This window comes from Saccopteryx leptura, chromosome 12 (assembly GCF_036850995.1).
Source record: "Saccopteryx leptura isolate mSacLep1 chromosome 12, mSacLep1_pri_phased_curated, whole genome shotgun sequence".
Taxonomy (NCBI): Eukaryota; Metazoa; Chordata; class Mammalia; order Chiroptera; family Emballonuridae; genus Saccopteryx; species Saccopteryx leptura.
Window position 1 is genome coordinate 44,872,188 of NC_089514.1, and position 25,807 is coordinate 44,897,994.

Here is a 25,807-nt window from a genome sequence, read left to right on the forward strand (position 1 = left end):
TGAAAGCACCGTGAACATTGATTTTGGGGTTAAATAAATGTTAGCAAGTAGTAGAATTTGTAAATATGCAAGCAATAAGGATTGACTCTATCTTGTGCACCTGCATTAGACACAGTGCTTCTGCATCAATTCATGGAGTTGACAAATTATGGGATGAAGTCCTTTAATCACAGATATTTAATCTGCCAACTATATAAATATATTAAATAAACTATTTTAAACTTACCTTAAATGTGTTTTGATATTCAATATTTTATCATGTAAAACATTACCCTACCATCAGACAAACCATGATATAATAGAACAGAGGAACCAGGTGTGAGTTTTAAAATTTTCCTTGCTTGCAAAGGAAGAGCTGATAATTTCTGCCATACCATTTATCAGAGTAATTTGAGGATTAAATGTGATAATGTGCGTGAAAGCACTTCGTAAACACCACTGCCTCCAGGTTTATGTCTTTTGATGAGTGAGATGTGTTAAGTGACAAGCTCCCTTACCTGTACCCAGACACAGCTATCCACTGCTTTTAGAACCTTCACATCGTTAACGGGGTGGATTTCGACCAACAAAGTTAAGCACTTTGATCCTACAAAGTAAAGGAGACTTTTAGAAATGAAGACCCGAATATCACACATTATCTTCTCCATGTGGGTCTAAACTTGGAAAATGTGAATGTGGCTCCTACTGTATTACACAAGAAAAGTAATTTTCTTAAAATTTACTTTGACATTTCTTAAAACCCCAAACAGATACAGAAAACATCAGAAAGGAGAAGTAGATACACATGGAGTGGGAGCAAGTCCCATCCATTCCTCAGCCATGCTGAGCAGAGCTTCGCGGGCCCTCTGGCTTCTAGGTCTAAACAACACAGCTCACTTCCAGTCACTCCAGCTCTGCAGCACGACGGTTAATGTTGTTGGTATGTGAAAATGTGGAGTGACGTCACGGAAATGGCGCCGTGAGCAGCGCGTCCGAAAGATCTCCCCAAAATCTCAACAAATTTATCAACTAGAAACAGAAAAATTTATCCTCAGAGCATTCCGGAGTTCCACACAAACTGAAAGCGAAAGGACTGTTATCACTTGAATCTGAGAGACGAGGGTGTGGAGGAAGCTAACTACTGCAGGGACGTTCATTCAAGCCCCGGCGCCCGGTGCGGCGGTCCGGTCGCAGAGCAAGCACCGCCAGCGTCCCCAGCGGCCCGCGCACTGCGAGTGAGAGTCCCTAGCCACCGGTGCCCAGAGCACCCCATTCGCGCACGTGCCCTGGGTGTCCCACGAGCCCAGAGCGCCCCACTGGCCCGCACACCCAGGGTGCCCCATTATCTTGCGCGCCTGGTGCACCCCAGCCGCCAGCGGTGGGGCGATAAGGAGAGGCGCCAGGGCGGTCTTCCTACTTGGGAGATTCTCTGCATGGGCGGGGCACCTCACCCAGCCATTCAAGCTAACAATCAAGTGTTGGGGGAGGGCGCGTGGGCAGTCTGAAATACTTTCTGGAGCACAGCTCCGGACCCAATCACTGAATTTAGCTTAACCCACGAAATCTGCACACCCACGGGGCTCTCAGTTAAGATCTCTGATAAGATCTCTCTCAGTTTAGCGATCCAAGACAAGAGGCGTGATATTTTTTAGTGCCTCTCGCTAAAGGGGCGGGGGCAACTTCTGATTGACAGAGCCTCCATATTCAGGAATAAACGCTAACAAGAGGGACTTGGCAGATAATAAGACCTATACTACACTAGTCGCAAGCAGCGACTAGTGCCTCTTCTTCCCAGCCAAAACAGGCTACAAAGTGTGGAAAGCCTGGGTTGAGTGGTCCAACTGAATGCTAGGCGCTGAACAGTCACCTTGACAACAATTGACTCCCAGCCCCGCCTGATTATGCTGGAGGCTCTGACTGCCAGAGCCTTTCCCAAAGCCTTGCGCTGAGTGGGGATAGAGTGGGGATTCCCTAGCTCTTTGAGCCTCTTACTCCCCAGGCAGAAGCAGTAGCAGCCTTATAGCTGGATCACCAGGCTGCTAATTCAGGAAGGGGAGACTAGGAGAGAGACTCCAGGAAAGCAAACTCTCTCATTGTTGGACCCTGCAAACACCAACAAGCCTTGACTACCAGCAAGACTAAAGCCAATTATGTGACATTGCCATAGAATCCCATCAACTACAAATCCCTACCTAAGTGTGACACAGGGACAGAGCCTGGGGTACAGAGTCACCGACCAGGAAGAGGGAGAGAAAAGAAAAAGGAAGAACTTAACCTCTCAAAATCAAGAAAAATCCACAGACTTTATTACTTGTTCCACTAATTTTTCATTGTTGTTGTTTGTTTCTTCTATCTTATTGCCTTTATTATTATTATTTCTATTTCCTCCACCTCAGTCCGTTTATTCTCTGCCCATCTTATGCTTCCCTTTTCTTGAACTACACTACCCATGAGTGTTACATTTTATTTCTTTTCTTCATCCTCACTCCCCTATAAGGTTACACTCCAAAACACTTAACTCTCACTATCTCCCCTTTTGTTTTTTTTGTTTTGCTTTATTTTGTTTTTTTCTCTTCCTTTTTTTCTTCCTTCGTTTCTCTCTTTTTCCTATTTTTTCCTTTCTATTCGTTTCTTCTTTTCTCCTTTTACTTTTCCTCCCATTTAATCCTCAATCACGAACAAATTATTTAATTTGGGACTCAAGTTTTTTTTGGGTTTTTTTTTTTTCGCTTTTGTTTTTGGGGGTTTTTTTTGTTTGTTTATTTTTGTGGCATTTTGGGTACTTTTTACGCTGCTTTTTAACTCACTAGCATTCTTCCCAACCCAAAGTCTCCATTGTATTTAGTCTTCGCTCCACGTATTACAACAGATTTTTACTTTTTATTTTTATTTTTTTTTCTTCTTTATTATTCTTTTTCTTCCCCTTTTTTCTGGTTCCCTCTTATCCCTCTCATTATATCTCTTAGTCGACCATCACTTACAAGCAAATAATCTTATGCTTGTATAAGATTTTCTCCTTTTTTTTTTTTGCATTTAGTAGGTCCCTACTCCCTTTTTTTGCCCCTTGAACTCTTCACCCCAAATCAGGCCCTCCGTTATAGGCAGTTGTTGTTCCATTTAGCATAATATAATTCACAGGTCATCACGATATTTCCCTGAGGAGGGGAGAGGAGGGGAAGAGAAGAAAGAAAAAAAGGGGAAATAATAAATTATTACTGTTTTTTTTTTGTGGGGTGTTTTACCTTTTTTGTTTTTGTTTTTTTTTACTTTTTACTCTTTATTAATTCTAATTAGTGCTATCAACAAGACCACCCTCAGATGCCAATAAGAAAGAGGAAATAGAAAATTATGGATACAAAAGATAGAGAGGTAACACAAATAGATGTGGAAAAATCTATGGAGAAAAGATTTAACATATTGGAAGCCTTGGAGCTAAATGACAGAGAATTTAAAATAGAAATCTTAAAAATACTCAGAGATATACAAGAAAACACAGAAAGGCAATTTAGGGAGATCAGAAAACAACTCAACGAACACAAAGAATATATTACCAAGGAAATTGAAACTATAAAAACAAATCAAACAGAAATGAAAAACTCAATTCACGAGCTGAAAAACGAGGTAACAAGCTTAGCTAACAGAACAGCCCAGATAGAAGGTAGGATTAGTGAAATAGAAGACAAGCAACTTCAGACACAACAGAGAGAAGAAGAAAGAGACTCAAAAATAATAAAAAACGAGAAAGCCCTACAGGAATTGTCTGACTCCATCAGAAAGAATAACATAAGAATAATAGGTATATCAGAGGGAGAAGAGAAAGAAAATGGAATGAAGAATATACTCAAATAATAGACGAGAACTTCCCAAGCCTTTGGAAAGAACTAAAGCCTCAAATTCAAGAAGCAAACAGAACACCGAGTTTTCTTAACCCCAACAAACCCACTCCAAGGCACATCATAATGAAGATGACACAAACCAATGACAAAGAAAAAATTCTCAAGGCAGCCAGGGAAAAGAAAAGTACAACATATAAAGGAAGGCCTATTAGATTATCATCAGATTTCTCAGCAGAAACTCTACAAGCTAGAAGAGAGTGGACCCCAATATTTAAAGCCCTGAAAGAGAGGAACTTTCAGCCAAGAATACTATACCCATCAAAGCTATCCTTCAAGTACGAAGGAGATATAAAAACATTCACAAATACAGAAAAGATGAGAGAATTTATCAGCAGAAAGCCCCCACTCCAGGAAATACTAAAGGGGGTTTTCCAACCAGATTCAAAGAACAAAAGAAAACAAAACCACAAGTAACAGCTCCACCAAGAACACAATAAAACCAAACTTAAACTGTGACAACAAAAGAAAAAAAAGGGGAGAGAGGATGGAGATTAACAGTAGCAAAGGACGATGAAGTGCAGAAATACTCATAAGATAGGGTACTACAATGAATATGGTAGGTACCTTTTTCATTACTTAATGGTAACCACCCTTGAATAAACCACCACAAAAACACTTGACTTAAAAAAGGTAGCAACAGAGGAAAGAAGAATGGAATACAAACAAACAAAAACAAATGATAGAAAAACAAAAGAGAAGAAACAAACAAGATACAAAACTAACAGAAAGCAATTTATAAAATGGCAATAGGGAACCCACAAGTGTCAATAATTACACTAAATGTAAATGGATTAAAGTTACCAATAAAAAGACACAGAGTAGCAGAATGGATTAAAAAAGAAAATCCAACTATATGCTGCCTACAAGAAACACATCTAAGCAACAAGGATAAAAACAAATTCAAAGTGAAAGGCTGGAAAACAATACTCCAAGCAAACAACACCCAAAAAAAAGCAGGTGTAGCAATACTCATATCTAATAATGCTGACTACAAGACAGAAAAAGTACTCAGAGACAAAAATGGTCATTTCATAATGATTAAGGGGAAGTTGAATCAAGAAGACATAATAATCCTTAATATATATGCACCAAACCAAGGAGCACCAAAATATATAAGACAGCTACTTATTGACCTAAAAACAAAAACTAACAAAAATACAATCATACTTGGAGACCTCAATACACCGCTGACGGCTCTAGATCGGTCATCCAAACAGAGAATCAATAAAGATATAGTGGCCTTAAACGAAATACTAGGACACCTGGATATGATAGACATCTACAGGACACTTCATCCCAAAGCGACAGAGTATACATTTTTCTCTAGTGTACATGGAACATTCTCAAGAATTGACCATATGTTGGGCCACAAAGACAATATCAGCAAATTTAGAAAAATTGAAATTGTACCAAGCATATTCTCTGATCATAAAGCCTTGAAACTAGAATTCAACTGAAAAAAAGAGGGGGAAAAACCCACAAAAATGTGGAAACTAAACAACATACTTCTAAAAAATGAATGGGTCAAAGAAGAAATAAGCGCAGAGATCAAAAGATATATACAGACAAATGAAAATGAAAATACGACATATCAGAATCTCTGGGATGCAGCAAAAGCAGTAATAAGAGGAAAGTTCATATCACTTCAGGCCTATATGAACAAATAAGAGAGAGCCGAAGTAAACCACTTAACTTCACACCTTAAGGAACTAGAAAAAGAAGAACAAAGACAACCCAAAACCAGCCGAAGAAAGGAGATAATAAAAATCAGAGCAGAAATAAATGAAATAGAGAACAGAAAAACTATAGAAAAAAATCAATAAAACAAGGAGCTGGTTCTTTGAAAAGAGCAACAAAATTGACAAACCCTTGGCAAGACTCACCAAGGAAAAAAGGCACAGGACTCAAATAAACAAAATCCAAAATAAAGAGGAGAGATCACCACAGACATTATAGATATACAAAGAATTATTGTAGAATACTATGAAAAACTATATTCCACCAAATACAACAATCTAGAAGAAATGGATAAGTTCCTAGAACTATACAACCTTCCTAGACTGAGTCATGAAGAAGCAGAAAGCCTAAACAGACCAATCAGCAAGGAGGAAATAGAAAAAACTATTAAAAACCTCCCCAAAAATAAAAGTCCAGGCCCAGACGGTTATACTAATGAATTCTATCAAACATTCAAAGAAGACTTGGTTCCTATTCTACTCAAAGTCTTCCAAAAAATTGAAGAAGAAGCAATACTTCCAAACACATTTTATGAGGCCAACATAACCCTCATACCAAAACCAGGCAAGGATGGCACAAAGAAAGAAAACTACAGACCAATATCTCTAATGAATACAGATGCTAAAATACTAAACAAAATACTGGCAAACCGAATACAACAACATATTAAAAAAATAATACATCATGATCAAGTGGGATTCATCCCAGAATCTCAAGGATGGTTCAACATACGTAAAACGGTTAACGTAATACACCATATCAACAAAACAAAGAACAAAAACCACATGATCTTATCAATAGATGCAGAAAAGGCTTTTGATAAAGTACAACACAATTTTATGTTTAAGACTCTCAACAAAATGGGTATAGAAGGAAAATATCTCAACATGATAAAGGCCATATATGATAAACCATCAGCCAACATCATATTAAATGACATAAAACTGAGGACTTTCCCCCTTAAACCAGGAACAAGACAGGGTTGTCCACTCTCTTCGCTCTTATTTAATGTGGTGCTAGAAGTTCTGGCCAGAGCAATCAGACAAGACAAAGAAATAAAAGGCATCCATATCGGAAAAGAAGAAGTAAAGGTATCACTTTTTGCTGATGATATGATCCTATACATCGAAAACCCGAAGGACTCCACAAAAAGATTATTAGAAACAATAAACCAATACAGTAAGGTCGCAGGATACAAAATTAACATACAAAAGTCCATAGCCTTTCTATATGCCAACAATGAAATATTAGAAAACGAACTCAAAAAAATAATCCCCTTCATGATTGCAACAAAAAAAATAAAATACCTAGGAATAAACATAACAAAGAATGTAAAGGACCTATATAACAAAAACTACAAGGCATTATTAAGAGAAATAGAAAAAGACACAATGAGATGGAAAAATATTCCTTGTTCTTGGATAGGAAGAATAAATATAATTAAAATGGCCATATTACCCAAGGCAATATATAAATTTAATGCAATTCCCATCAAAATTCCTATGACATTTTTTAAAGAAATGGAACAAAAAATCATCAGATTTATATGGAACTATAAAAAACCCCGAATAGCCAAAGCAATCCTAAGGAAAAAGAATGAAGCTGGGGGCATTACAATACCTGACTTTAAACTATATTATAGAGCCACGATAATCAAAACAGCATGGTATTGGCAGAAAAATAGACACTCAGACCAATGGAACAGAATAGAAAGCCCAGAAATAAAACCACATATATATGGTCAAATAATCTTTGATAAAGGGGCCAACAGCACACAATGGAGAAAAGAAAGCCTCTTCAACAAATGGTGTTGGGAAAACTGGAAAGCCACATGCAAAAGAATGAAACTCGACTACAGCTTGTCCCCATGTACTAAAATTAATTCAAAATGGATCAAAGACCTAAATATAAGACCTGAAACAATAAAGTACATAGAAGAAGACATAGGTACTAAACTCATGGACCTGGGTTTTAAAGAACATTTTATGAACTTGACTCCAATGGCAAGAGAAGCGAAGGCAAAGATAAATGAATGGGACTATATCAGAATAAAAAGGTTTTGCTCAGCAAGAGAAACTGATATCAAAATAAACAGACAGCCAACTAAATGGGAAATGATATTTTCAAACAACAGCTCAGATAAGGGCCTAATATCCAAAATTTACAAAGAACTCATAAAACTCAACAACAAACAAACAAACAATCCAATAAAAAAATGGGAAGAGGACATGAACAGACACTTCTCCCAGGAAGAAATACAAATGGCCAACAGATATATGAAAAGATGCTCAGCTTCATTAGTTATTAGAGAAATGCAAATCAAAACTACAATGAGATACCACCTCACCCCTGTTAGATTAGCTATTATCAACAAGACGGGTAATAGCAAATGTTGGAGAGGCTGCGGAGAAAAGGGAACTCTCATCCACTGTTGGTGGGAATGTAAAGTAGTACAACCATTATGGAGGAAAGTATGGTGGTTCCTCAAAAAACTGAAAATAGAACTACCTTATGACCCAGCATCTCTCTACTGGGTATATACCCCCAAACCTCAGAAACATTGATACGTAAAGACACATGTAGCCCCATGTTCATTGCAGCACTGTTCACAGTGGCCAAGACATGGAAACAACCAAAAAGCCCTTCAATAGAAGACTGGATAAAGAAGATGTGGCACATATACACTATGGAATACTACTCAGCCATAAGAAATGATGACATCAGATCATTTACAGCAAAATGGTGGGATCTTGATAACATTATACGGAGTGAAATAAGTAAATCAGAAAAAAACAAGAACTACATGATTCCATACATTGGTGGAACATAAAAACGAGACTAAGAGACATGGACAAGAGTGTGGTGGTTACCAGGGGTGGGGGGAGGGAGGACATAGGAGGGAGGGAGGGAGAGAGTTAGGGGGAGGGGGAGGGGCACAGAGAACTAGATAGAGGGTGACGGAGGACAATCTGACTATGGGCGAGGGGTATGCAACATAATTTAATGACAAGATAACCTAGACATGTTTTCTTTGAATATATGTACCCTGATTTATTAATGTCATCCCATTAACATTAATAAAAATTTATTAAAATAAATAAATAAATAAAAAATAAACATGAAAAAAAAAAAAAAGAAAGAAAATATGAAGATACTTCTGCTGCATGGACATGTGACGGTTGACGGACAGGGTCTCGGCTCCCCTCAGGAGAGGGGCAGAGCTGCTCTGATAAGGACCCACTTATTTCCTCCATGTCACACTCGAGCAAATGTCACCAAAGATAGCAATTAGGAGTAAGTCCTTGGGCATGGGCTATAATAGAATTTTCACAGATATCCTAATATAGGCCGCAAGTTCCTTCCTCTCCTCCAAGATTAAACCTCAAAAGGAGTTGCCTTCTATTCGAGTTCTTATAAAGAGTCTGCTATACCTGGGTACTTTCAATGACTTTATTTTGAATAACAATGTACAGTTTGGGGGTAGCACAGCAGCCTGTCATGGAATCAAAGCCAGTTTCACTATTAAGAAAGTAACCTGACAACACTGCTTTGTTTAATTTTTTTTTAAAGGCAAAGAATGTAAAGCAATTTCTGGGATAATCCTCATAATTGCAAGGACCAAATATCTCCATAAACATGCCTTTAAAGCAGGGATCCCCAAACTACGGCCCCGCGGGCCACATGCGGCCCCCTGAGGCCATTTATCCGCCCCCGCCGCACTTCCAGAAGGGGCACCTCTTTCATTGGTGGTCAGTGAGAGGAGCATAGTTCCCATTGAAATACTGGTCAGTTTGTTGATTTAAATTTACTTGTTCTTTATTTTAAATATTGTATTTGTTCCCGTTTTGTTTTTTTTTCTTTAAAATAAGATATGTGCAGTGTGCATAGGGATTTGTTCATAGTTTTTTTATAGTCCGGCCCTCCAACAGTCTGAGGGACAGTGAACTGGCCCCCTGTGAAAAAAGTTTGGGGACCCCTGCTTTAAAGATTACTTATAAATCAAGACAGTGAGTGAGTTATTATGTGGGATCTCAAATATACAACAACAGAATAAATGAAAATCAGCTGCTGTTTGGTCAACCGGTACGTGTAGCTTAGAATAAAAATCCAGGATCATACATCAGTTCAAAAGGGCTGTGTTTCCAACAAATGGGACAGAGACAAAGGTGAGGTGCTACGAGAATTTGCTTGATGACTCTAGGAATAAGAAAGACATTGATATCAAAGGTACTTGTGGTAAAAAATGGAATTGAAATGTTCTGTGAAATGTGAGAATGAGGTCAACTGCCAGTGAAAAATAAAACATTCTTTTAAAGAATGTGAAAATGAGAAAAAAAGCAATTTCTTTTATGTTATTTTAATTGTATATAATAAAATTAACATATTAAGTAGTATAGCTGGCATTTGACTATTTTATTTCTTTCCATAATATATATTTTAATTGAAAAAAACATTTTGGGGGGGCAGGCAGGAGAATCTTCTCATGAAAAAAACCTTATATTTGGGCTTTTTGGTAGTGAATTTGTATCCATATCAGATAACCAGCTATCAACTGAATTGACTTGCCTTGAAAATGGGAGATATTCAGAGGCAGAAACCATCTTCCTACACTAATACCTCCCTTCTTTAGAGCAGCAGAGACACTTAACTAGTGAGCATAATGATGAGAGTAATCCAGCAAAGGGGAATTTCTCTCAATAACACCATGTGCTTTCATAATGTAACGGGAAACACACTGAAATATGATTCTAGGGACTCTAGTGTAAACTCTGCCACTGACCTTACACTTTTCAGCAAGTCATCAAGATTTCCCAGGCCTCAGTACATTGTTATTTAAAAAATAAAATGAAAAACTACAGAACCAGATTGTTGCTACAATTACTTTCAACCATAAAAATCCCATGATTCTAAGAAGTACTTAAGTTGTCTTTAGAATTTAGAGACTTTAGACATCAGAGGGGACGGGGAGGGCATCACCGAAGGGTAAGGCAGGGCCAGGCAGAGCGTGGACATCCGGAAAGTAGAGACTGCAGGATCGGAAACAACAGGGCTGGGCCTTGACGGCGTTACACTAAGCGAAGTGAGTCAGACAGAGAAAGACAAAAGCCAAGTGATCTCTATTATAAGTGAAATCTAAAAAAAAAATACACATGTATTTATTCATTTATATATGAAAACCAGTTCATAGATACAGAGACTAGATTGGTGGTTGCAAGGCAGAGTGGGTAGAGGATTGGGAAAAATAGGTAAAGAAAATCATTTTTGTTTAAATAAATTAAAGTTTTAGAAAAAAGCACAAGAATGGGCATGGCATGGGGAGGTGCAGGGGGAGGTGCAGGGGGCGGCGGCAGGCGAGGGCAGAGGCTGAGCAATGTGACAGGGTGGGAAAGCCCTCGGGGCCTGGTGCTGGAGAAGCTCCGGTTATTAGAATAGCCCTTCATAGCCCATAATGGTACTTGGGGGCTCTGAAGACCTCAGTGGCTGTGGGCCCAACACATGCCATCACTCCGATCGCGGCCCAGTGGATGACTCTGTGCCTCGAGTTAGTGAATTCCCCAGGGGAGGGTGAAGGGGGCGGCTGGGCCTGGTTTCCTCTGGTGAGTCATTTTCTAAATAAAACATTAACACTGGCACGGCCACATCAAGATGACAACACTGTTGATAAAAGTTGCCCTCTGTATAGTGTGTGGATCAGGAACCCTACCTTTCATATGAAAGATGTTAGAGTCTGTCTTATTTGCAAGGGAAAAAATCTCATTATAAACAACAGAGTATTAAATAATACCTTGAAGCCAACTACGTATTAAAATCAAATGGCTTACCAAGTCATTCATGGACAAGCCTTTTCAAAATATTTATTCAAAGGACAAAACACTGTCATAGATCCTATAGTGCCCTCTGGTTACATCATTCCTGAAATCTCAGCTGAACACCAGCCTCCTGAGGGTCTCCACGATGTCCTCTCATCACCCTGCTCTCCTTTGGCCTGTTCCTACTACTCCGCCCCTTGTTCATTCCACTGCAGCTTCACGGACTCCCCGTGACCCTTGCACAGTGAGTCTACAGAGCGCATGCTGGCACCAGGGCCTCGGTTCACTCCGAGAGAAATGCGCTTTCCCCATAGCCTCACGCTAGCTTCCTCTCTTCTTTCAGATCTGTTTAAATACTCCACTAACAGTGTTTGCTAGGATCCTCCCCCCAAAAAACTAATTACACTCAAATATTTGCTGAGACTCTACTCAAGGGGAAACTCAAACTAAGACAAGAAGTCATCTCAGGGAACAGGCTCACTTTAGCATGAGGGCCTCTCATGGAGTCAGGAGCCTGAATGAGGGAGGAGGATGCCTGTGTCAGGGCCATTACTAGGTTCGTGACCGCCCTGGGTCTGGAGCTGCATGGCACGCACTTCAGAATGATCCACGTTAGTACCGGGAAGGAGGAGCACTTATCCTCCGTCTCCTTTCCCCCAGTGGCCATGCCTACCCTATGGGAATCCTTCCCAACCATACTGCCAGTACATATGCAGGTAGCAAACAGAGTTCCCAAGGGGTCTGGGCGAAAGCAAGAAGCAGGCAGCAGCTGAGGTGAGGCACTGTCTGTCAAATGACACTTGGGCAGAGCTGGTTCTCACTGCAGAGGCTGGCATGACAGGTGAGCTAAGGGGATAAAGTATGAGGTGTCCAATAACTAACAATGTTCATTCTAATATTTTTAAAGAAGCAATCAGATAATCTCACTAGACATTGCATCAAATCTTACTTGCATCAAACTTCCAAAACCGACTAAGCATACCTGAGCAGTATTTAATGTTGTACTCAAACAAATTTACAGTAAAGTTGATCTCAAAGCACATTTTATAATATAAATAATTGCCCCTGTTCTGCATGACAATAGGCATAGATGGTAAACATCATGTAAAAATTATAGTTACTACTGGGTTTACCAGAATAACAATTTCTAAGGCTAAGAAAATAAGGATCAAGAATGAGGAGGCAAAGGGACCTGATCCAGCCTCATGATTGACAGGAATACAAGCATCTGGGCCTTTCTCTTCTTGGATAAAGGTGTTTATTCGCCCAGGAAATCGGGGTCATATCCTGATGCTGTCCATACCCTTGCTTGAAAGGTCAGGACATCGTATCTTTACATCCTATTTCAGTTAAGCTAGTTTAGTTCCATTACTTCTGCAGTGAGCATTGCACCTGATTTTAAGAAGAGCAGAGAATGCTGAGAGCAGGACACGGCACAGAGGAGGGAAGAGGACAGATGGTCGTTGGTGTAACATGGCAGTGCGATTGCTGGATGAGTAACATATGTGATAAGATTTCTGAGAACACATTCTGCTCACTGACATCTCCCAGAAACTCTTTTGCTGAGGACCCTGAGAAGTCCTGCCCAGACTGGGCTCTGGCTCCCTGGACACTCTGTGCTGGCTCTGTGGGAGCCAAGGGCTGCCTCAGAAGCCTCATGCGGAAAGTATGTGAAAGGGGTTTTCCATCATACGCAACCACAGGAAAACACATCTGGATGGGAACTGTGCTAACAGAAGGAATTCAAGTGCCAAATAAACAGAACAGATGGAACACACTGCCAAGTGAAAAAGTAAGAGACCGGAAAGTGAGACCCACTAGACCAGAGGTTGAAAAACGGCAGTCCACAGGCTAGAGCCAGCCACACACAGGTGCTCACCATTGCCTGAGTAGAATTTTAAAAAATATTTCAACTGACATTTAAAAATAAAAACTTTACATCAATATCCATTCTTCTCTTGATAAATTAGAAAGTTGGTCCCACTGAGCTTCCTCTGAAGATAGGGCACTCTCTCTATGGGCACCCTGCCCACCGCCAGTCCCTGTAACCCGCCCTGAAGACACTGCCACACCTCTCTGCATACCACTGTGTCCCCTGCACGGTGCCCAGTGCCTGACCCACCACAGGCACTCCGTATTTGTTGAATTCTGAAGACAGATGGATATAATAGAATGCTGAAAGGATTGGGGGACACTACATAGATAATAAACTATGAAGTGGGCCTTGTCAAATAAGTAGAATTAATTTTGTATTTAGAATTGGTGGACTACTCATAACGCATTATGTATTGGTCAATAATTAACAAGGTATAAAGGGGGTATTCTTAAAGAAATACAATGCTTTTCACCACCCTTTACACTAGCTTCTAACCAAGGAGTTCTAGTGTGTTCTCAATGTTTATTTAGTCTGCACGTGCTACTTGTCTTTTTAATACTTCTGCAATTCACTGTTATATTTCCTGTACTTTCCTTCTCACTTGAAAAAATTTTAAACTCTTGTATGCTTGACATGACCTTTACCTTTTCATTCTGAGATAAAGCTATTTGTAAAGATGCCTGAAATAGGACTAAGTAGTTCAATAAATCTTCACCCATCAGTAGGCATGAAAAAGCATAATTTCATTACCTGGTTGAAGCTCATTCTTTCTTCCTTCTTTAGTAGATTGAACTAAACTTGCAGCTAATGGAAAAAGAAATAAAAAATTATCAAATGATCCAGGCAGTGGCTTGTTAACATTTACTGCCTACTCTCTGAAATAAGAGAGAGCTCTAGGATCTGTCAGTGGATGGTTACGAAAGAATGCAAAGCAATCTCAGCGATCTTTTTCTGTAGGTAGACTCAACAGAACCTTTCTTTCACATCTAATCTCCTTATAGCATCTCTTCACAGAAAACTGATGTAATAGATTAATCGAATATTGTAAAAATCCAATACTTTGAAATTCAAAAAATATAGTTTCGTTCTTGACATGTAGCAATAAAAGAGTTCAACTTACCAAGCAAAGTTTTCTCCCTGTTGACAGAGCAGCTGACAACTTGCAAGTCTTTTTCAAATGTATAGAGATGCTGTTAAAACAATGAATTTTTTCATTTGGAGTTTCATACTGAATAACAATTTTATAAATACAAATGCCCATTTAGCTGTCTATCAAGTATCGTTGTGGCAAACATTTTACTACAGAACTGTCAACGAACCAGTTTAATCATACTAATAAGTTTCTGATTATTTTTTAAGTAAAAAAAGTGCTACTGTAGGCCATGTTTGGCACTGAAACTTGGCCATGAAGCAACAGAGCGTAGCGATTAAGAGCACAAACCTTGCAGCCAAACTAGACCCAGGTTTTAATCCTGACTCTGTCACTTGCTAACTATGTGGCTTTGGACAAGTTACTCAACTTCTTTATCCTCCATCAGTAAAACAGGAATCCTAATACCTATCTTACGAATTTTTAGAAGGATCAAAAGAGATAAGCCATATGAAGTACTTAATACAATGTCTGCCCCACATAATAAGCACTCAAATGTCAGTTACTAAAATTATTGAGGTAAGTAAAGTTTTAATCAAATTATATAGCATGATATCACTAGCTATGTGTAAAAGGCTGTCACAAATACATCTCTTACAGGACTCTCCTATTTAGTGCATTGGCAAAGCAATCTTCTATCCCTGTTTAATCTTTATTTTTTATTGTCTTGTTGCTGTTTGAAATGTTGCAAGATTCCATTTCCCTGAATAGTAAAGAAAATAAAAACAGTCATGCAGAAGGAGGATGTGAGACACAGATTGAGGAACTGGGGACAATCACTTATATTAGGCAAACATACAAAGTACACTCAGAGGATAAGAAAAGACAGAGTCTTAGATGTCAGGACAGAATGGGAGAAACACTAAATAGAAGTATTAAGAAGATAATTAGCACCTGCAGACAGGAAAAGCACCGAGAACACACTACAATCCTACAGCCAGAGTGGATAAAAAAAAAATGCTGGGAAGTCAGAAAACACTTGATTCGAGAAAGTAAATTTTGAATAAGAACTAAGAATAAAAAGGCTCTGGATTAATGTGAGAAATTTTAGTTTCCCTTGACTCTTGTTCTGATTAAGGAATTCTAAATTGTAAATAAGAAGAATCATGGATGTATACACTTAATATCTAGTGTTTTATCTTTTTAATTATACAATATCACATGAGCATAGACTCAGTATTTAAAACATGCAGACACTACCACATAAAAAGTCAAAGCTTTTCATTATGCTCAGCGAGTCCCAATTCCATTCCAAAATGAAACATGTTGGTAATTTGCTTTTTAGCCTTCTGGAGCCTTTAAAATGAGTTTTTAATATATATTTATGTGCATATGTTGCATAGTTTTCTTTTTTTTTAATAAATAAATTTTTATTAATTTTAATGGGGTGACATCAATAAATCAGGGTACATATATTCAAAGAAAACATGTCCAGGTTATCTTGTCATTCAATTCTGTTGCATACCCATCACCCAAAGTTGTTGCATAGTTTTCTTGCAATTTTTAAAACATTAATGGAAAGCATTATCCTGACTTGCTTTTTTCATGTGGCAACGTGTTTGGAGAAGCTTTGGTGACAGTGTATATTTTTAGACATCTTAATCCCTTAATATCTGTAAATTGTTTTTACATAGGCACACAATGACTCCCTCCCCTTTGCCCCAAGTATTAGACAAGCCTGTCACATCATCTAATGACTTATGTGAGTGGCTTGGAGGGAAATTAAGAAAAGCAGACTAGGCCTGACCTGTGGTGGCTCAGTGTCGACCTGGAACACTCAGGTCGCTGGTTCAAAACCCTGGGCTTGCCTGGTCAAAGCACATATGGGAGTTGATACTTTCTGCTCCTCCCCCTTTTCTCTTTCTTTCTCTCTCCCTCCTCTCTAAAATGAATAAATAAAATCTTTAAAAAAAGAGAGAATAGAAAAGCAGACTAGGTTGTATGCCTGGATCTTTGAGAAGAAAGAATAGTGAAGGTAAAGCTGAAGCAGAAGTCAGAACCAGAGCTTATTGTGACTTCCTAAGCTTTGGATATGCACAATTCTTGGGGAGGGTATTAGACTCCCTCCAATCCTACAGAATACCAGGTAATTGGTTTGAGCCCATTTTACTTAAACCTCAAAATCTTCACCAAAATCATCAGCCAATGTTTTGGTTACAAGTCCTTGCACTTAAAAAATAAAAATATATAAAATTATATATATATATAAAATGATTCCAAGAGAAGTTAAAGGGAGAAGAGAAGAAAGGCAATGAAATAAAATCTAAATTAAAAAAAAATAAAATAAAATTTGTATCTAGAGAAAAGGAGGCAGAAAGAAGTTGACAACTCTAAAAGCAGTAAAGTAGTCAATGAGTAATGTGGTGATTTTTTTTTTTACCTCATTTTGTCTGGTTTGACAATCATATAATCCAAAGAAGACATTTCCCTTACCATCCTGAAAAAAAATTAACCAGATATTTATTAAATGTCATTGCTTAGAATGTTAGGATGTTACAAGTTTTAAAACAAACCTGTAATAATTCAATCAAAATTAGCAATGAGCATCTAAAGGCAGCAAGCTGTGCATGTGAGAAAAGGACCCGCTCATCATCTGGGCGCAAAGGACAAAATAGCTTAAGAATGTACAGCTCAGTGAGCGTCGGGGACACTGTCAGCAGGGACTGAGCATGGTGAAAGGGCAAATCCCTTTGTACTTTCATTTATTTAAGAGAATATATATGATGGATATTGGGGGTGACTAGATCAAGACCATGCATTCTTATAAGTGAAACTTTTTGAATCATAGGGTGTCTTAAATGCAGCATACTTATAGATACAACTTAAAAGAATAACTTTCTTAAGCAAAACAAATAATAATAATAATAATAAATTTACAGTGACACAACTGTGCAAAGCAGACAGGCCACTGAAATAATTCTTTTGTGTTTATCTACTACATATAATAAAGTTCTCGGTCAAGTTAAATTCTCTTTCCTTAGAACATAACATTGAAAACATATTGTTAAATAATAATGCCTCAAAAATTCTAAATCTAAACAGATCATGTAGCACAGTGGTAGTCAACCTGGTCCCTACCGCCCACTAGTGGGCGTTCCAGCTTTCATGGTGGGCGGTAGCGGAGCAACCAAAGTATAAATAAAAAGATAGATTTAACTATAGTAACTTGTTTTATAAAGATTTATTCTGCCAAACTTAGTGAAAATCCAACATAAAGTACTTGGTAAGTAATTATTATTATATGCTTTAACTTGATGTAACTCTGCTTTATAAATTTTATAAAGTAAAGTTACTTCCCTACTTTATAAATCACCATTACTGTGGAACCGGTGGGCAGTTATAAAATTTTACTACTAACAGAGATACAAAAGTGGGCGGTAGGTACAAAAAGTTGACTACCTCTGATGTAGCATAATCATATTTGACATTTTCTCAGAGATAAAAATTTAACATTAAGTTTAAACATCTTCTACTTGGCATTTTTCCTTGAGAAAATAAAACTGTTCATTCATTCTAAAAAAAATGAGTGCTGTATCAGTCATTATGCACAGTTTTATTTCATTTAAAAAAGAGAAGACTGCCTGACCTGTGGTGTACAGTAGATAAAGCGTCAACCTGGAATGCTGAGGTCGCTGGTTCAAAACTCCCGGCTTTCCTAGTCAAGGCACATATGAGAAGCAACTACAACTACTATAAGTTGATGTTTCCTGCTCCTCCCCCAACTTTCTCTCTCTCTCTCTAAATCAATAAAAAAATAAAGTCTTTTTAAAATTAAATAAAAAATATAAAAGAGAAGACTGAATTTAAATCACCCTATTCAACCTCACAAAATAAAAAAAAGTCATATGTTAAAGGCGAAATACAAACAAGAGTTGTTACCCCTTAATAAGATAGAGCATAAAATTCTGTAAAAAGAGAATATAAATGGTTAAAATAGTAAATTTTATGCTACATATGTTTGACCACAATGAAAAAAGAAAGATATAGACATACCTTATAGGTATAGATTATACTTCCATTTCTTTCAACATTTAGTACACGTAAGCTCTCATAATTATTCTCTAAAACACCTGAAAAGATAGTAATAGCCAGTTAATACTTAGCAGGCTATATTTAAGAACATATCTAACAAATATAATATTAGTGAAAAGCCGAGTACTGAAGAATATATACTGACAATTCCATTATATAGAGTTTAAAACCAGGCAAAACTAATCTACTAAATTAGAGGTCAGAATAGTAGTGACCTTCAGGGAAGAGGAAAGGAGTAGTGATTGGGGTTATTTCAAGGGAGCTTTCGGAGGTGCTGGAAATATTGTATACACTGATAGGCTCACTTTGTAATAACTCACTGAGCTGTACACTCATGTCCCATGTGTTTTTCTGCATGTATGTTATACATTTTAAGTATCCACTAGCTTTTGCTTTATGTGTGTTATTTATTAGGGGTATAGAAATTTAGAGTTGGTACGGCTTCCTGGTGGATCCTGTCAGGAACTCAGCAGAGCTGAGTAGCAGATTAAAGCAAAAAGCTGAAAAAGCAAGTAACAGTCAAGCTTTTTCTCACTTACTGTGATAGTAAGCAAAAGGTGACCTGGAATGCTGAGGTCACTGGTCCGAAACCCCAGACTTGCCTGGTCAAGGCATATATATATATATATATGAGTTGATGGGACCTGCTCCTCCCCCTTTCTCTCTCTCTCTTTCTCTAAAATGAATAAAGTCTTTAAAAATATTTTTAAAAACATTTAAAAAATAAAAGGGAAAAACAAGATAAAAAATAAAGATAATTGGTTAGCTGGACCCCTACACTGGAGCTGGAGAGTCAAAGAATAGGTTTCTCTGAGAATTTAGGAATCATCCTGTGATCTCTTTTCCCTACTCCTGACAGGAGGAAGTTGTGGAAATCTTCTGGGGGCAAGACAAAGAAAGAGGGCAAGTATTTTTATGTATGGTATATATACTTTTCCATGTATACTGAGCTGTCACATTTCCCACTGATTAAAATAATAAAGATTAATCACTTGGCATCTTAGAAGAAGAATATGATTCAATTAGCTTGCTGCTAAATAGCACTTCACAATTTTCAGACTTCTCATTTCTATCTCATCCACACTATGTAAGGTATAGTATTACAGGACCATTGTAATGATAAAACAATTGAGTTTGAATGAGGTTAAGATACTTGGCCAGTATCATACATGAAAAAAGTGGCACAGACTTAAACTCCAACCTAGAAAATGGTGTTTCCTGTACCATGCTTACAATGGGAAAATGGATAATTACTGGAAAATCCTTTAGGGTAGATTTTGTAAACCTCTAAAAAGAATTTCAGTGAGTTTCCTTCATCCTGCACACGGCTCAAAACTTCTGGAATGCACGTGTCAATATTTTGAGAAGTACTTTTTTTTTCTTTCAAGATTATAAGGATTCTGGGAGAGACTTTTTCAAAAGAACACTTAAAAGGTTTCGGCTAAGATAAGAAACTCCTTTACAAAAAAATATTGCTAAGAAAATCCATTTTCCTTGAAAAAGCACATCTATTTTCAGATCACTAAAAAAAAAAAGTACATATCACAACAAATGATGTGTGCTTATCTCATTAAACCAGTAGTTCTCAACTCTGGCTGCATCAGAATCTCAGGAGAACTTGCAAAAAAACATGGATCTCCAAGACTCCAAAATACTCTGATTTTATTGGGCTGGTGGGGGGCCCAGTCTCTGGTGTATGTGTTTTTAAGTTCCCCGGGGGATTCTAATATGTATCCAGAGTTGAGAATTACTAAACTACATATTTCTAATATACAGGGATGGGCAAAAGTAGGTTTACAGTTGTGAGTACACAAAAAGGAATTTATTATTGTATTATTTTCCATATGAACAACTGTAAGCCTACTTTTTTTCACTCCATATACTAAACAATTATTCATTAGCTAGCATAGCTAAGGACCAGCTTATAATGTAACCATGGTAGACAGTTGTAAGAAATCATAAAAAGAATGCCTCTGTGGGTCTGCTAGGTAGTAATAACTGCAGTTCAAATAAACCCACAGTTATGTACATGGTTCTTATCTGAAGGGCATGTGAGTTAGACAAATAGGGCTTTGTGGGAAATCCAGAGACCAGAGACTCACAACACACCATTAGCCCATCAGCCCTTCCTCCCAGGTTAGTTGCTCACGTTTTAGACACACACCCTTTTAAAAGAACACTTCAGCCCTGGGCAGTTGCTCAGTGGATAGAGCATCGGCCTGGCATATGAACGCCCAGGTTCAATTCCTGGTCAGGGCACACAGGAGAAGCAACAGTCTGCTTCTCTCCCCCTCCTTCTCCCTCTTCTCTCCATCTTCCCCTCCCATAGCCAGTAGCTCAACTGGTTCCAGTGTGGCCCTGGGTGCTGAAGATAGCTCTGTTGGTCGGAGCACATCAGCTTCAGGTGCTAAAAATAGCTTGGTACTCGAACACTGGCCCCAGATGGGGTTGCCAGGTGGATCCCAGTCAGGACACATGCAGAAGTCTGCCCTCCTCTTACCTAAAAAAAAATTTTAAAGAAGAAAATAATTCTTCAATACCCTCTTTGCTTATTCATCCTGACTGTTCTCCCAGTAGTTCACCACTGCAAAGTCCACAGGAGGAAGTTTCGCAATTTCAAATGAGGAAATGAGGTTTAAATTTACAGTTCAGTGTACTCTGTGCTCCTGAAGAAAAAATATGTAGCATTTGGAGAGATAAGATACTTGCCTAAATAAACCTACTAAAGAAAAGGAGAGTACCTAGATATTGACGGTGTTGGCGAGTCATAGCTCATGTAAAATAGAAGGTGGTTTGCCAGATACTGTCATCCATTGCAATCCAGTCTTCGCTAAACATAAGTGATTGCACTTTATAGGAAGATGTTTGTCAAATGTGTAAATTTTGTTTCCAACCACTATGAGACAAAAATCAGAAAACAAAGTATTTCTTGTCTTTCCAGTGACTATCCAAGGGTGGGAATGGGGGGACCTCAAAACCTTATATAAAAATTTGAACTAATTCCTAACACACAGATTAAAAGGGGCCAAAATATAATTATACCTATGACATTTATATTCTGCAAATAATTCACATAAATCCCCAGGCTCAACATGACCAGATATTATAATTCCTAAACTTATGAAGTAAACATCATTATGTGATTTCAAACTCATATTATGAATGTAATGCCACTGGCCAAAGTCGGGTGGGTTCACATTGGATTCGGGCAGACAGTAGAGGAACTGTGGAGCCAGAAAGCATTGGGCCATTTCTGTCCCCCAACAACAGGGAACCAAAGAGGCAGGGGAAAGCCACTTCTCATGGCAGCAGGCAAACGAACAGCAAAATGGCCCCTCACAGTGGCAGGCAAGCAATCTGCAATCCCCCTGAGTCAAAGCACTCATAGCCTTACACAGACTATACACACGTGCTCACACTAATCATGCAAAGTGCAAGCAAGCAAGCCTAATACAGCTGTTTTCTTAGTGATAACTAAAATGAAAAAAGGCAAAGACGGGGTAATAAGTGAAGAAGCAATAAAAAAAAGATGAAAATGAGAAAAGTGAAGGGGGGAGGTAGGAAAGGAAAAGGGAAAAGGAAAGAGTGCCAAGAAAACAGGAAACAAGGAATGATTAAGAAACCAGACAAAGAGACCTATACGTATATGGGAACTTGACGTGTGACCAAAGCGGCTTTGCTGTCAATGAAAAGTGACATGGCTATGTGGTTAGTGATACTACAACAATTAGTTATTATTATGGTATGGGGCAGCTGTGTTAGGTTTGCTCGCTAGTTAATGGCTGCAAGCCCTTTGCCTGATCAGTGCTTGAGTGTGTGGCAGTGCCATGTGTGCATAGCCTATAGAAGGCTATGGGTGCTTGTGCTCAGGGGGATTACCGATGGCGAGTTGCCTGCCTGCCACTGTAAGGGGCCATTTTGTTGTCTGTTTTCCTGAGAGGTGGTTTCCCCTGCCTGTGTGCTGGTCTACTGTTGTGAGACTTTATTAAACAGAATAGCCCAACCCTTTCTGGCTCCAAAGTTTCTCTACCATCTGCCCGAATCCAATGTGAACCTGCCTGGCCTCAGCCACAGGCATTATATCTGGTGTAGTCGGCAGGATTTGGAGCAGATCAGTATGGAGCCACTGACACCTTTGAGGGGTGGAATAGAGGAGTGGCTGTTCCGGTGGCTCTCCTGTTGGAGACTGTGGGCTGGGTGTTTTTTGCAATCCTGCAAGAAGAAACCAAGAGCCCTGTGTGAGAAGCTGAGCGAGGTCAAAAACTCCAGGATGAGCTGCATATTGAGCGGCAACTACTTCGTGATATGGAGTGAGTGCTGGAGGAGGCTGACTGGGTCCAAGAGTTGCAGTGTGAGGTGCAGGCTGAGCATTAATGACACCTGGAACTGGAGCAGTCTCTGGAGAAGGAATTGCAGGTTTACAAGTTGCAGTTTGCCCTGGAAGCTGAACATTGGCAGCTAAGGCTGTTGGTGAAACAACTGCAGGTTCAGAAGCTCGAGAGTCAGTTTCAGGCCAAGAGCCGGCAGCTGTAGGAGCCAAAACAGGCACGGGAGATGGAGCAGCCTCCATGTCAGTGGAGCAGCTCTAAGTCAGTGAAAGCAGGCATTTCTGACTCTTCTGAGGGGAAAGTTCAAGCTGCAACTGCCATCTGCAGACTCAGGGCCCAGCTGGTGGTCACCAAGAAGGTAAAGACCCAGCAGCCAAGAGTCCCTCAGGGGCAGCCACAGCCTCCTCCCCAGATAGTGGAGCACTCCGTGGTCTGGCCCTGCAGCCAAGCAGAGCTGACGGAGTCGGGGGTGAAATTCAGGCAGAAACCCATCATACCCCTGGCAGCCTGCTTGGTGTGGCTGCGGGACATAGGGGTGGATGGCATCATGCTCCCTAGAACCGAGATGGACCGTTAAGACTGTGAGGGCTGCTGCCATGCAGCCCTAACAGGAGAAGTGAGTCTGTAAAGGTTATCATAACACAGTGTGGGTAGATTTGATTGTGGCAGGTGCAGATAGGGAGAAATTATATGGCAAGCCTATTAAAGTCTTACTGGAGCTTTGGCAGAAGTTTGCATCAGAATAGAGGTTCCAGCTGCTGAAATGGTGGGGGGAAGTGGTTGGTCCCAGCATCTGCCAGGAAAATGGCAGGCATTCAGGTTGCAGGATCCCCAAGACCCATCGTCCCAGTATGAATAGGGGGGCAAGGGATCCGCTCAACGGGGATGGGCAGAGGCCAGAGGCCCCATGTGAAATTGGCAATCCACTGGTCTCCTTCTAATGTGCAGCAGGTGTTGGCATTAGAAGGTAATAGGTGCTTTTTTTTACAGCAGCAGCAGCTAAGAGAACTGTTAAGGCAACACAAGCCTTGAATGTGTTTGACCCCGCCAGGCCCTGTGAGCTTGCTGAGGGGGTTGGATGGGGCTTGTGGTGATAGCACACTATGGAAAGGTGCTGAGGTCCATAATAAAGAGCTGTGTGGCTAGTACCTGTAATGGACCTTTACCTTGGTGATCTGTACAGACAGCTGGGCTGTCTATCGTGGACTGACTCTTGGACTGTGACCAGAGGGGTACAACAGCTCTTTTGATGGATGGGCATGTCGCTCGTGGACAGTCCTGTGAGACACCCTGATGGGGGGGAGCCCCACGGCACCTGTGGAGGCCCCCTTGCACGGGTTCTCATCCAGGTGCAGAGGTGCACCAAGGACACTTTACGGCAGGGGTCCCCAAACTACGGCCCGCGGGCCACATGCGGCCCCCTGAGGCCATTTATCCGGCCCCCGCTGCACTTCCGGAAGGGGCACCTCTTTCATTGGTGGTCAGTGACAGGAGCATAGTTCCCATTGAAATACTGGTCAGCTTGTTGATTTAAATTTACTTGTTCTTTATTTTAAATATTGTATTTGTTCCCATTTTGTTTTCTTACTTTAAAATAAGATATGTGCAGTGTGCATAAGGATTTGTTCATAGTTTTTTTATAGTCTGGCCCTCCAATGGTCTGAGGGACAGTGAACTGGCCCCCTGTGTAAAAAGTTTGGGGACCCCTGCTTTACAGTTTCCATGGACACAGCCCAGGACTATACAGACTCTCCTACCTACCACAGGGTAGGGAGTTAGAGGTTGGCCTCCAGGTGACACATGGGGCAGAGTGCTCAGGTAGACATTGTGAAGGGCACCTTTTTAATTATTGTGTAACTCTTGTTGTTGCTGTAGTCTGTTTCCTGTCATGTAGATGGTGAAGTAAGCAATCCTAATGGGGTGGAGTGTGGGGCAGCTGTGTTAGGCATGCTTGCTGGTTAACAGCTGCAAGCCCTCTGCCTAATTAGTGCATGAGCACGTGGCAGTGCCATGTATGTATGGCCCATATAAGGCTACGGGCGCTTGCGCTCAGGGGGACTGCGATGTGCGGACTGCATGCCTGTCACTGTGAGTGGCCATTTTGTTGTTTGTTTGCCTGAGAGGCATTTCTCATGCCTGTGTGCCTGTCCGCTGTTCTGAGACTTTATTAAACGAAATAGCCCAATGCTTTCCAGCTCCACAATTTCTCTACCATTTGCCCAAATCCAATGTGAACCAGCCTGGCCTCAGCCACTGCATTACATATGGCAGACAATAAAATTGCATTCCTACATCATATCACACACAAAAATAAATGTCCATATGGATTAAAACAAAACATGAAGAGCAAATCTATAAAGCTTTTAGGAGTTAATATTAAAATGTCTTCATGACTTCTGAATCGGGGAGGATCCCAAAAAGCATAAACCATGAAGGAAAAGACTCATAAATTAGACTACATTAAAATCTTTTTCCAAAGGCACCATCAAAAACAAAAAAAAAAAAAAAAAAAAAAAAAAAAAAAAATGAGAAAAAATATGATGAATAAAGGACTAGAATCCAGAATACATAAAGAACCCTAAGACACAATAGAAAAGTGGACAAAATAATGACAGACATCTCATTATAGGAGGAGCTCAAATGAACAATAAATATATATACTCAACCTCAGGCCAGTGAAATAACATTTAGGTCCACCACTTTACAAAAAAAATTAAATCTGGAAATATTGAGAGCTTGTGATGATATAGAGCAGGGGTAGTCAACCATTTTGTACCTATTGCCCACTTTTGTATCTCTGTTAGTAGTAAAATTTTCTAACTGCCCACTGGTTCCACAGTAATGGTGATTTATAAAGTAGGGAAGTAACTTTACTTTAAAAAATTTATAAAGCAGAGTTACAGCAAGTTAAAGCATATAATAATAATTACTTACCAAGTACTTTACGTCAGATTTTCACAAGTTTGGCAGAATAAATCTTTATAAAACAAGTTACTATA

At 39.5% G+C, this 25,807-nt stretch overlaps 1 protein-coding gene across 2 annotated transcripts in view; it reads right to left on the reverse strand.

Moving 5' to 3' along the window:
- GSAP (gamma-secretase activating protein) overlaps positions 1 to 25,807 on the reverse strand; it is a 153,696-nt gene that overhangs the window by 77,859 nt on the left and 50,030 nt on the right. For both annotated transcript variants that reach the window (XM_066354451.1, XM_066354450.1), the window contains exons 2-6: positions 18,442 to 18,518; positions 16,829 to 16,885; positions 14,419 to 14,488; positions 14,049 to 14,102; positions 498 to 586 (exon numbers count right to left, since the gene is read on the reverse strand). Coding sequence is in view for 1 of the 2 variants with exons in the window: in XM_066354450.1 (XP_066210547.1) it covers positions 498 to 586; positions 14,049 to 14,102; positions 14,419 to 14,488; positions 16,829 to 16,885; positions 18,442 to 18,518 (347 nt within the window). In the remaining variant the exon portion in view is untranslated. The remainder of the gene's footprint in view (positions 1 to 497; positions 587 to 14,048; positions 14,103 to 14,418; positions 14,489 to 16,828; positions 16,886 to 18,441; positions 18,519 to 25,807) is intronic.